This window comes from Bubalus kerabau, chromosome 1, assembly GCF_029407905.1.
Source record: "Bubalus kerabau isolate K-KA32 ecotype Philippines breed swamp buffalo chromosome 1, PCC_UOA_SB_1v2, whole genome shotgun sequence".
NCBI lineage: Eukaryota > Metazoa > Chordata > Mammalia > Artiodactyla > Bovidae > Bubalus > Bubalus kerabau.
In genome coordinates, this window is record NC_073624.1 from 6300019 (window position 1) to 6312490 (window position 12472).

The 12472-nt window shown below is 55.7% G+C and overlaps 1 protein-coding gene across 4 annotated transcripts in view; it reads left to right on the forward strand.

Moving 5' to 3' along the window:
• Positions 1-12472, forward strand: part of PACSIN2 (protein kinase C and casein kinase substrate in neurons 2) — a 114820-nt gene that overhangs the window by 95207 nt on the left and 7141 nt on the right. For all 4 annotated transcript variants that reach the window (XM_055566020.1, XM_055566040.1, XM_055566035.1 and 1 more), the window contains exons 3-8: positions 740-896; positions 2764-2999; positions 4671-4826; positions 6954-7129; positions 9020-9140; positions 11877-11998. In XM_055566020.1, coding sequence (XP_055421995.1) covers positions 740-896; positions 2764-2999; positions 4671-4826; positions 6954-7129; positions 9020-9140; positions 11877-11998 — 968 coding nt within the window. The remainder of the gene's footprint in view (positions 1-739; positions 897-2763; positions 3000-4670; positions 4827-6953; positions 7130-9019; positions 9141-11876; positions 11999-12472) is intronic.

The window sequence follows — 12472 nt, forward strand, 5'->3', positions numbered from 1 at the left end:
GGCCCTTGTCAAAGCTGATAGAGTCTGAGCTTTGCCATCGAGCCCTGACCTGGAAGCGTGTGGAAAACTCTCAGCAGCAGCCCAGCCTCTAGGGCTGCTACTGTGGGGTCCTGACAAACAGCGCAACTTACTTGAGGCTTGGTGTCCTCATCTTAACATGGAGACAGTTACTGGTGCTCATTAAGGCAGAGGCAGTATTTGGCGTGTAAAATACCTCCTGTGGTGCCTGACACGTGGTGGGTGCAGTAGGTGGGAAATAGTATTTGTTGCTCTAATTGTGAAGTAATAATAATCCAGCATATGGTGACATCAAGGCAGTAGACACCTGAGAACCTGATAATTCCAGTAATGCTCCAAAGGTCTTTAGCCAGGGGTCTGTAATGTTAATTATAAAATCACTTTAATCGGAGCTACTAAAAAGTTATGTTTCTATTGTTTTTCATCTTTCTAGTTAGACATTCCCTACTCTGGGAAGCTGTCCCTGGCCCTCAGCCTGTGAGATCCCCCTTGGGTGCCCTCAGCCCTTCACTTCCTCCCGCACAACCTGTCTCACGCTGGTCTGCTTCCCTCCCTGGCCCATGGGCCACGCAGAAGCTCCAAATCTCGGTTTTGTCTGCTCCTGCCAGTGGTAGCTTGTCATCTAACAACACAGGGGACCTTTGAAGTGGGAGGGGGCGCAAGCACCCAAGAGCTGGCCGTCGTGGAGGTCCGGCGCTCACAGTGTGGCTCTGTCTCCTAGGTCGGGAACTACAAGCGGACAGTGCGGCGGATCGATGACGGCCACCGCCTGTGCACCGACCTCATGAACTGCCTGCACGAGCGGGCGCGCATCGAGAAGGCGTACGCGCAGCAGCTCACCGAATGGGCCCGGCGCTGGAGGCAGCTTGTGGACAAGGGTAGGGAGGCCACCATGGGGCGTCTGGGGCAAACTGTCCACCCTTTCTGAGCTAGTATCCTCTCTTGGAAGATCAGGGCAGGAGTTGGTCTCACAGTCTGGGAGCTCTGATTTTCTCCCAGCAGCACAGGCCAAGTGAGCTTTCCTCCCCTTTCCTGGGGACACAGGACTTCTGTCCTCCAGCAGCATCCAAGCCTCCCGTGGCAGTCCTTGTCAGCAGCGGACATGCCACGCTTGTCGAGTTAACTCAGAGCAGCTCCTTTGGGGCCCAGACTGCAGTAGCCTCCTGTCCAGTCAAGGGCCTTGCTGCTCAGCACCATGGTTTCTGGCACCAAGACTGCTTATTTATAAGTTCAGGCAAGACTCAATGGTGACATCCGGCAAAATTGAACTGGGTCTCCTACATTGCAGACAGATTCTTTACCGACTCAGCTACCAGGGAAACCCATTACGTGATGCAGGTTTTACCTCCCCTCTCTCCCTCGCAAAACACTCAGACGATTCTAGAGCTCAATGACAGTGCTGCCATGGATGTGTGGATGGTATTCAGAACGTACTTCCCAGCAGTAGAGGGGGAGCTTTATTGACTACAGGATTTCCTGGGAAAGAAGTGGGTTAGTGGGCATTTCTCAGGGTGGGTTTGGAGGGGCTGACCAGGGGAAGCTAGGCCAGGGCAAGGGGCCCCCAGGCAGCAGGAGTCTAGACTAGCTCCATGTCTTTCCCCGGATGCTGACATGGGTGACCCGCGGAGCAGAGTACAGCGCCCTGGTGCAGAGTGGGGTGGCCATGCGCGGGTGAGGCATGGCTGGGGTGGGCCGGCTCCTCCAGGAAGCAGTGGCTGTCGTTATTTTATTTCCGCCTGCCTGAGTCCCTCTCTCAGGATCCAGCTGTCAGCAGCGTCCATACTGCTTACTCAGAGCCTGAGGTTCACAAAGCACTCTTATTTCCGCTTTTGTGGGTCCTGGTCCCTTCGGCAGGACCAGGAGCTGCTCATCTTGTAGACGTGAGGAGCCAGAGGTCCTGAGGGGCTAGCAGTTACTCACGCACACACACACCATGTGTCTCTTGTCATTATCCACTCCAGCAGTCATTGTCCCCTGGGAGCACCCTGAGGGCAGGCCCTGTGTCCTCCCATTCCATCCTCAGCTTCTGTCACAGCCCATCTCTCTGTCACCTCAGGCTAGCTACACCCTCAGCAAAATGACAGGTCAGATTAGGAGTTTCCTTCCTGAGAACAGTGACTGAGGCAACCCAAGCAACCCTCCCCGCTTTCTGGAGAGCTCCATCCAGGCCAGAGCCAGCCAGATTCCTGTCTCCTCCTCTCCTTCCCCAGCCTGGGGCTTCCATTCATTCCACAAGCTGTTTCCAGGGCCCAGCTCCTCATGGAGGGAATGGGCCTCAGGAAAACGTGTGGTCCCACACAGGGGAAGCCAGGAGCCAGCAGGAGCCCGAGGGGTGGGCTCGGACTGGCCTGGCAGAGAGGTCAGTTCACTTCAGAATGCCCTCCTCCTCTAGCCAGCCTCAAGCAAATCAAAACTTCCAAAATGAAGAAACTTCATCTTGGACTTTTTCAAGAGCTCAGTGTCTTTACAAAAAGGAAATGTGTGTAATCCCCCAGTTTCCCTAACAAAAGAAAACAGATCCAGCTTCAGTTCCTTATTTTCTTCTTGATCCCAGGAACTGAAAAAGGAACAGCACTAAGAAAAATATCTGAAACAGCCAAAAGGAAGCCTCCCAGCCAGGCAGCCAGACTGCTGGCCTCAAACCCCAACCTAAGTGCTGAGGGGGCCTCACAGAGGGAATCCCCTCCCAGGGCCTGTCTGGGCCCCACAGTGCCAAGTGACCGACCAGCTTCTCTCCTGTCCCAGGGCCCCAGTACGGGACGGTGGAGAAGGCCTGGGTGGCTGTCATGACCGAGGCAGAGAAGGTGAGCGAGCTGCACCTGGAGGTGAAGGCCTCGCTGATGAACGAGGACTTCGAGAAGATCAAGAACTGGCAGAAGGACGCCTTCCACAAGCAGATGATGGGAGGCTTCAAGGAGACCAAGGAAGCCGAGGACGGCTTTCGGAAGGCGCAGAAGCCCTGGGCCAAGAAGCTGAAAGAGGTGCATCTGCCCTGGGGCCCTGCCCTGCCTGCAGGCCCCTCCCCCACCACCTGCTTCCCCTGGCCAGCCCTCCTGCCCTCCCAGGAGTTCCTGCCACTGCCTAGGCACAGGGGGCCTGCTGAGTGCCTCATTGCCGTTTTTACAGAACTTTTATCCACCCATTTTCCTGTCCTGGGAGCAGGGTGAGACCCACACACACAGCCTAGAGCTCAAAACTGAAGCACTTCCCCCTCGACCCAGCCTCTGACCCCCCCATGTCATGAACCTTCTGGTCTATCAGAATAGTAAGTCCTGTTTGCCAAAGGTTATCTGAGATGAAACCGTTGTGGAATAGTGCTTTTTAAATTTAAGCAAGCTTCCTAAAACCCAGATTCCCAGGCCCCACCTCTAGAGATAGTGGTCAGGAGGTCAGAAGTGGGGCCTCTTCATGCTCAGTTTTAATAATCTCCTGAGTGGTGCTGTGCCTGCTGGTCTGTGGACTACATTTTGAATAGCACGGTTTTAGAAGAGCTGTTGGTGGCATGCAGAAATGCTCTCAAACCACTAACAAGGCCACTCCCAACCCTGAACTTTTAAATGGTTCTTTCTCTTTTATGAGTTTTTCTCTCAAATTCGCAATGATGCTGATACTCATTATTTTACAAGTAGCAAATGGAAATCATAGAGCCTCACCCAGCCTTGGTTCTCCAGAGACTGTCATACCTACGCCTCAGCCCTTAGTATAGGCAGACCTGGAGCCTGGCCCGCACCATTGCTAAGGGTGCCCCTACTTCCTACCAGTCCTATCCCCATCACAGACTTCTCTCAGGAACCGCACTGCCTCCCTTCCTCTCAGAGTCACCCCAAGCAGACTTCCGTCTCCGGGTTGTGACAACAGGCTTTCCTTGTCTACGCTGTGTCTTGTCTTTTTTGCCACATCCCCTTTCTCTTCTTTCTTGTCTCTGGTCCCGTTTGTGATGACAGACTCCCTCATGAGGCTCTGGTTACAAACCCAGCTTTCTGCTCTAGAATGAAATCTGTGACTTTGGCTCAGTTAAGAAGCATCTATTAAATTACACACATACACACACCCACCCACACACACACACACGCATATCTATAGATATGTGTGTGTATTCATGTAAAATAGTCGTTAAAAATATGGAATGTGGCCTATAACCCTTTCTCCCAACGTCACACTCCTCTTGTGTTAGGTTTCCAGCTGCTGGGCCAGCTCTTCCAGCAGATCCACACCTCCATCACAGTCTCGCTGCAGGTCACGTGTGTGGCTTTCTCCAGCCGTTCTACGTACGGCTATAGCCCAGACCCAACAGTGCACCTGCCTCTCTTCCCTTGCTTCTCCTCCTCAGTGCTTATCACCTACTCACTTACTCTGTTTCCTCTTTCTTGCAGCTGCCTCCCCCAGCTAGATGGTGAGCTGTGTGAAAGCTAGGCTCTTTGTCAAGCACTGTACTCCTTCTGCCTAGATGGTATCTGACGACAAAGCAGGCACCCCGTCAGTATTTGCTGACTGAACTCTGTTTTAATGTGCTGTAATTATACTGGACACACAGCTTTGCACCTGATCTTCCCTGTCCTCTTAAGAACACAGGCACTGCTCACAGTCTGTGTAACCTTTAATGAGGATTTTGACCTTTAAATGTGGTATTTGGGAACTCCTTCTCCCTGTAGGTTGAAGCAGCGAAGAAGGCCTACCACGCAGCATGCAAGGAGGAGAAGCTGGCAATATCCCGCGAGAACAACAGCAGAGCCGACCCGTCCCTCAACCCTGAGCAGCTTAAGAAACTGCAAGACAGAGTAGAGAAGTGCAAACAGGATGTTCTTAAGGTAAATCGTGCGGGTTTTTTTGCATGTTGAGAGCACTGCCTCACCCGTCCACGTGTCTGGCATGTGATGAGCCTTTGTCACTGCTCAGTCAGATGCATGGACACATGGCTGCATCAGTGCACTCACCCGTCACCTCACCACAGCCCTGAGTGCCGCCTCAGGGCAGGGCGGCACGGAGCACTGGGCAGGCAGGGGTGTGACTCCTGTGTGTGGCGGGCAGGGTGCGGGGTGGCTGGGGTGGCCGCAGGCAGGAGGTGGGAAGGAGTAGCTCGTGAACGTCAACAGCAGGCAGCTGATGGGCGAGCTGGTTTGGAGGGCTATGAGGACCGGTGGGCTTGACAGTCAGGCCAAGTAAGGGCTTGGGACATTGCTGACAGAGAACTGCTGGAAAAAGCTTTAAGAGCCTGGGAAAGGAGGGCAGATGTGAGCAAGGGTTCCGGAACCCTTGGCTCCCAGCTTGGCCCCTGGTCCCACTCCCTTCCTGTGCCTTCTTCCAAGGGCTGGTGGTGGCTGGAGGCTGTCACCGTTAAGGGCCTGCCCTGCTGCAGTGTCCACAGAAGGAAGTCCCAGCCTGGGTTTGGAGAGAGAGGTGAAGTTAGAGATGAGCTGAGCACTGAGCTTCAGGACTAGGGCATGAAGCCCAGAGGGGAAGCAGGAGTCCTGAGCCTCAGAAGAGCCTCTGAGAGAAATAAGGGCATTAGGCGGCTGAAGAAATGGAGGAAACTCAGAGCGGCCGCCCAGCGGTGTGGGCGGAAAAGCTATGCCCTCTACGAAGCTCCTCACTGCCGCCCCCAAGTGGGGCAGAGATGCTGCTCCAGAGGCAGCAGGGCCGGGCCTGAGGCCGGCAAAAGCTCAGGGAGGGCCACTCCCTGCTCAGAAGGCTGCGCATTGTCATCAGGAACAGAAGAACAGAGAGCAAAGGCCACCCCCCCCATCCGTGGTCAAAGCCCATTTCAGGGTCTTGAGAGTGAGACGACTGTGATAAATGGGTGACCCTAGCCCCAGCATCCCTCCCTTCACCCTAGGAGGCCCCCTCACGCTGATGGTCCCCTTCACTGTCAAAGTCATATGGGGGGGGCAGGGAAGACTGTGTGGGTTTCTGACCCCAGGCATCCCCCTACAAGGGAAACATGCTAACTTTAGACTTGTCACACTGTCCCTAAACACCCTTGAGAAAAGGCTACACCTATGTTCGTATTTTCTTTCTGGTGAAACCCCCTCTTGAGGACAGTTGGGGAGGAATAACTGTGTGTCGGGGGGTGTCATCGGGGAGGAAGTTGGTGCCGTGGGCTGGAAGAAAGGGAATCAGGACTGTCTGAATGTCGGTGTCCATTGTCTGTCACCTTAAATATCAGGATACTGTCAAGTAGAAGTATTCTGTTTGCTGGAAAGGAAAGTGAGGCTCCCAGAAAATGCACAGCACAGGTCTCCGTGGAGCTCAGAGCCCTGTAATCCTGCCTTAAAGGCAACTGGGGAGCCCCTGCTGCTGTGGGCAAGACCTGGGGCACAGCCCTTCCCCATGCGAGAGGGGACGTGGTCACTGGCTCTGAGGGACTGCCTCTTCCCCAGTGGCTGCCTTCTGGGTCTTACTCCAGCTGAGAGGCCTGGCAGATGCCAGGAGTATGGTTGTGTTTCAGAAGTGGAGGGGCTGGAACTTGAACTTGGAGTTCTGTCAGACTCTGGAGCTTGTGCTCTTCAGGTTTTGGAATCTAAGGACAGGGGACTGAGACACTTTTGCCAAGGGTGCCTTTGGAGGTGGAGAGGGCCTCAGGATGAGCCTGGGAGGCCTGGCTGTGTGGGGGTGGGGAGGGCTGTTCATGGTCCAGCCTTGGGGAGAGGGGAATGCCCTCCAGGAGCCATGTGGGGCCTGAGGCCTATAGGCAGGAACTTAGGGGTGCAGAGGAGACAGATTGGGGTGCTTCTTGGGTGCAGGGTCACCCACAGTGGCAGGCTTCATGTTGTCACCCGAGGAGTAGTCTAGCTGCTGATGGATTTGGACCTGGTGGAGGGAGATGAGGCCCTGGAGGTGGACAGGGTGGTGCAGAGCCAGGCTCACTCACTCTCGGGCAGAGGGGAGCGGGCTGAGTGGAAATGAGTCTTCATTTGCGCGCCTGGCCCCTGTTATAGAGCAAAGAGAAGTACGAGAAGTCCCTGAAGGAGCTGGGCCAGAGCACACCGCAGTACATGGAGAGCATGGAGCAGGTGTTTGAGCAGTGCCAGCAGTTCGAGGAGAAGCGCCTGCGCTTCTTCCGGGAAGTCCTGCTGGAGGTGCAGAAGCACCTGGACCTGTCGAACATGGCCAGGTGAGTGCCCTTCGCCAGGAGCGTGGGGTGGCAAAGTCAGTGGACGGCGCTTTTGTGTGGAGCTCGGTTGCTGCTCTCCAGACCGGGGAGGCGGTGGTCTCAGAGCCCGCCTGAGGCCCTGCGAGGTCCTGCCGTCCAGGACGGCTGCTTGCTGGCCCAAGTCTGATGGCCTCCTGCCACACTCTACCAGCTCCGGGTGCAGGGCTCTGCATCTGGGCAGGGAGGGAGGGCCACAGCTTGGACTGGCTGCAGTGACGCGTTTGAAATCAACCCGGGGGCAAGTCCAGTAGTCCCCGGCTGGCGCACCCAGCCTGGGGGTGGCCTTACTGTGAGGACCTCACAATCTCCTTTCCATGCAGAGCAGCTGCCTGCCAGCCTGCTCCTGGACTTCCAGGGGCTCAGGGCCTTGGGCAGCACAGTCTGTGAGCCTCTGCTGAATGGAGACACAAGACCATGATATTTCTTCCCCACTTTCCTCATCTTTGGTCCTGTGACACCTTCATCGGGGCAGAGGTCTGTGCTAACCCCGGGCCTCGATGTGTCATGCACACAGCCAAGCCATTTAGAAATGACCTACAAGTCAGAGCTTGTCATCAACAGGGAATTACCTTCTTTTTGTCTCCTAACATTAAAAAAAAAAAAAATGAAAAGCATTCAGTCGTTGTTCAACTGCTATGCCAATAGTTAATGGGTCGTTATGAGTGTCTGTGCAGTTGGTGACATTGTTCCCCATCTCAGTGATGAGGAAGTGGAGGCTGAGCCTGGTTTGGTCACTTGCCCAAGGCTGCCCTGCAGGCAGAGGCAGGGCGGGGCTGCGGGGCTCCTCTGTGTGGAATAACTGCCTTGCCTCACTTAGTCCTCCAAGCCACCCTGGGGAGCAGATGGTCTAATAGTGTTCTAGGGCTGCCATCATAAAATACTGATACCTGGGCACCCTACAACAACAGAAATTTATTCTCTCACAGTTCTGAAATCAAGGTGTCAGCGGGCCTCGATCCCTCTGATGGCTCTGGTCTAGGGGAGGATCCTTCCCTGACTTGTAGACACATCCCTCCAGTCACATGGCCATCTTCTGGGTCTTCACATCGTCCCCTCTCTGTCCCTGTGTCCCCGTTTCCCCGTTTTTATAAAAAGGTGGGTTTTTTAATTTACAGATTACCTCTGTAAAGAACCCATTTCCCAACAAGCTCTCATCCTGAGACCCCTGGGGTGACACCAGCAATATCTTTTTTGGAGGACACGGCTCACCCCATAACAGGTGGGTTGTGCCCACTGGACAGAGGAGGGCACAGACCCTGAGAGGGGGAATGACTGCCGGCCACACAGACCAGAAGTGAAAGCTCTGGGACCCGGGGTGGTAGTCCTGTCCCTCACGGGCAGCTTCCTAGGGAGGCGAGCCACTCTGGGCTGTGGAGCAGAAGCAGGAGTCCCCCCAGCTGGCCGACGGCATGTGCAGCCCCCACAGCACTGGCCAGTCTTCACTTGCTGAATGTAAACCTACCAGCTTTTTTGAAGGGATGAGAAGCGACTTTCCTGACACTCAGTTGTGGACCTGGTGAAATGGAACCGCACAGACTGGGGGCCCCTGTGGCCCAGACACCAGCACCTTCTATATTATCTGACACAGAACAAAGCCGGGCTATTGCCTCCTGGTTTGATTTGTCAGAATCTGAAGCTGTGGCTTCGACGCCATGGTTGTCACTTTTCCCCTCCTGTGTGCATCACGACCAGATAACTGTCCAGCGCGCCAGGGCAGGCGTCTGATCTGCACTGTGACGTCGACCCTGATGCGCTGCAGACTGTGATGCCGGCTCTGGGCAGGCCCTGGGAGAGGCTGACCGGTGGCTTTCCCTTCCTTCCAAAAGAGTCATGCTTCTCTCTCTGATTTAGCTACAAAAACGTTTACCGTGACCTGGAGCAGAGCATCAAAGCCGCCGACGCGGTAGAGGACCTGAGGTGGTTCAGAGCCAACCACGGGCCAGGCATGTCCATGAACTGGCCACAGTTTGAGGTAGGAGGACCCGCTGGCCTGGGTGGAACCTGGGCCCACAGCGCCGAGTGCTACACTTTCTCCTTCCAGCTCAGAGTTGGCCTGTGCCCTGTTGACGTGGCAGTGTTTCCACACAGCCACCTTAGAAACCAAGCAGATGTTTAGTGTTCCAAGGGGCTTTGGGCACTGCTGAGGGGCCTTCTGAGTCTCTGGCGAAGGTGCAGTTATGTTCTTTGTGAGGACTTTGACGGTCCCCTGTTGACCCTAGGCATTCCCTTCATGGAGAGGCCCTGGCGGTCCCTGCTCAGCCCTGCAGGATGGCCAGGGAAGGAGTGGCCACAGTGCTCCAGGCCTGGAGGTCCGGGGCCACCAGCTCAGTAGCCGCTGGTCCAGGGCGGGAGGGGGCACAGTCTTAGAGTGTATGTTCTTACACAGAGGGTCTTTTTCTTATTTCCTTATATAAATTCAGTCAGCTTTGGTGCGGGATTAGCTTTCTTTTCTCATTTTCATGGGTCCAAGCTATCCAGTGTTTTTACACGCAAATTCAAGGGCCTGGAGCCCTCAGGACTCTTCCAGTCTGCCAATTGGGTTCCCAGTACATGGACCCCTGAGGGTCACAGAGAAGGCAATGGCCACAGTCCCAGCACCCTGCCCTCTGGGGGACAGGGCTCTCCCCACATCATGGTAAATCAGGGGCTGGGGAAGCTCCACAGGGCCACCGCTGCTGCCTCCCCTGGGAGGGGCTGAGGCGACCCCTCTGCGCTGGGCTCCAGTCACCTGGTTTCCTCTGACTCGTCATGGCCAGAGCCCAGGCTGCGCTCAGACCTGCCCCACCACCTCCTCACTGTGGGATGCTGAGCAGGTCCTTTGCCCTGGTTGTGCCTCAGTTGCCCCCTGTGTAATATGGGGATGACAGTGGTACCCATCTTCTCTGTGGCTGGGGCTTCAGTGGCCTGGTCCATACTGGGTCTTGCCCCAGGGCCCCCCACACAGAACCTCGTCTAGCCCCATCCTAGCTTGGCATCTTTTCAGCCCTCATACCAGTGCCTTTTTTCTGGAGCTTCTCAAGAAAGCTTCTCCACATGACGATGTGGGTCCCTACAACTAAGCCCTCCCCCTGCCCCCAACAGGGGCCAAGAGCAGAGGCCTAGGGCCTTCCCAGGTGGAAGTGGTTCTGGAGGAAAAAGCACAGCCCCTTCTCCTCCCCCTGGTGAGGGCACTGGTGCGTGCACCCCTGGGTTCTAGAGACCCCTTGTGATATGCACCCCTCCAAGCCCTGATTCCCTTAGGACTACAGGTCCCTACCCAGGGAATACAATGTTCTGGAAAGGAACACTTGACAGGCAGTCTTGCTGGCATGGCTGTCCTGACCACAGCCATGGCGGCTGTCCTCTGGGGCCCTGAGCTGGGAGCGCACGCCTGCATGCGGCGCATGCCTGCAGCTCTCACAGGCCCTGCTGCACGTTCTCTAATGAAATGATTTGTTTTTATTTTCCATGCCACAAGGATGAAGTAAGTTCCTATTTTATGGTTAACTTGTTGAATTCCAAACCTCCTGCGGTGTGGTCAGCCCCTGTGGGTCTCTGTGTGGCATCCACGGCCTGGTGTGACAGCATGTGCTGGTTAAAGAACCAAGGCCGCAGTGTGGCCCGGGCTGTGTGGTTGTCCACGTTAACAGCAGGCCCTTCCCTTTGCGGTCGGCCAGCTGTCGATCGCACTGGCCCTTGGAAGCCACCCTGTCAGGACAGATGTATATTCAGAAGGTCACTATGGGGACTCTGAATTCCAGTCGAGTTCTCAGTCAGCTTATTTCAGTTAAGAAAATAGGTGACCTAAGTTTGGGATTGGGGGCCTAAGTCTGCCACCAACTGTAGAGGACAAGTCACTTTTCTTTCTGGGCCTCGGTTTCCTCAGATGACAAAATGGCAGTTAGACTTGATGTTTCTAAGGTGGCTTCTGTAACTACATGTGAGCACAGCTGTGGGCTTAGTCATCCCAAATATTAATTCAGATAAAGTGATTTGATAATGGGTACAGTGGGCCAGGGGGAAGAATTCATCACACGTGTACACACACGTGCTGTTTCTCCCTGTTTCCAGCACAGTTGATAAAAGCCTGTTCACATGCTGGGAACAGTGAGCCTTCAGAAACATAAACTCTGTGCTTTGTTACCTCACACATTGCTCAGGTGAAAGAAGACAGCCCTGGTTGGGGCGACTGCCACTCCTCAGGGTCCTGAGGGATGCGGGAGCCCCCTGCACTTGATTCTGTTTGCACCCAGGGCCCATTTCCCAAGCCACAGGCTGGCTCAGGTCCCGCACCCAGCTCTCCTGCCTCACTGGGAACGTCAGTCAAGAGATGGATGGGAGGCTCTTTAGCACTGAATGCCAGCCCCTCAGAGGGACTCTGTCTGCTTTGGAAGCATGAGGAAACTTGGCAAGGCCTGGGGTCTGGAGGCTGAGTGCCACAGGGCTGGGGTGGGACTGGACGGGGAGGATGCCTGAGTGTTGGCCCCAGTGTTCCCATCAGCTGTCCGCCCCAAGGCTGGCCCCCAAGGAGCACCCACCTGCGCGGCGAAGAGGGCCAGTGGTGGGCATCACGAGCCTGGGGTCGCTGGGAGGCGGGGAGGGCAGACGCAGTGCAGTGAGGTGCCACACTGCACGGGGCCAGCCAGCGGCTCGCGGCCGCGGAGTTAGGCTCATGTGGCCTCAGACAAATGAGCTTTCTGACTCCTCTCCCCTGGTGCCTGTTGCTCAGGAGTGGTCTGTGGACCTGAATCGAACTCTCAGCCGGAAAGAGAAGAAGAAGAATGCTGATGGTGTGACGCTCATGGGCATCAACCAGACTGGTGACCAGGCTTCACAGAACAAGCCCAGCAGGTGGGCACTGGGTACCTCTGTCCCTGGCAAGGCCCCCTGGGTTCTCTGCCAGGGCTGGAACGCCCCTACCTGGGGAGACTCCCCAAAGGGGCCCTGCAGGGAACCCCGGGGCATCTTCCCAGACGCTCTGCTGGGCAGCAGCCAAGGGCCTGTCTTGGGAGAATCTTCATTTCACTCGGTGCCAGAGCTGCAGAAAGATCTGGAGAAGGAGCCTTTGCCACAGTGCACTTTGGGCCCATTGTGACAGAAAGAACTGATGCAGGGCGCTGCCCACTGCGTGTCCCCAGCGGTGCACACGGGCAGGTAGAGTGACTGGGGCGTCCTTCGTGTGGAGTCAGGGACCCTGGCCGTGTGTGTACTTACTTTCCTGTGCTGTAGGCAGGTGCCTGATTCGAGGGCGGGGCACTCATGGTCCAGTGCCCCCTTCTTCAGATTACCCCTGCTGAGAGCATTGGTGATTCTGAGTTTGGATTG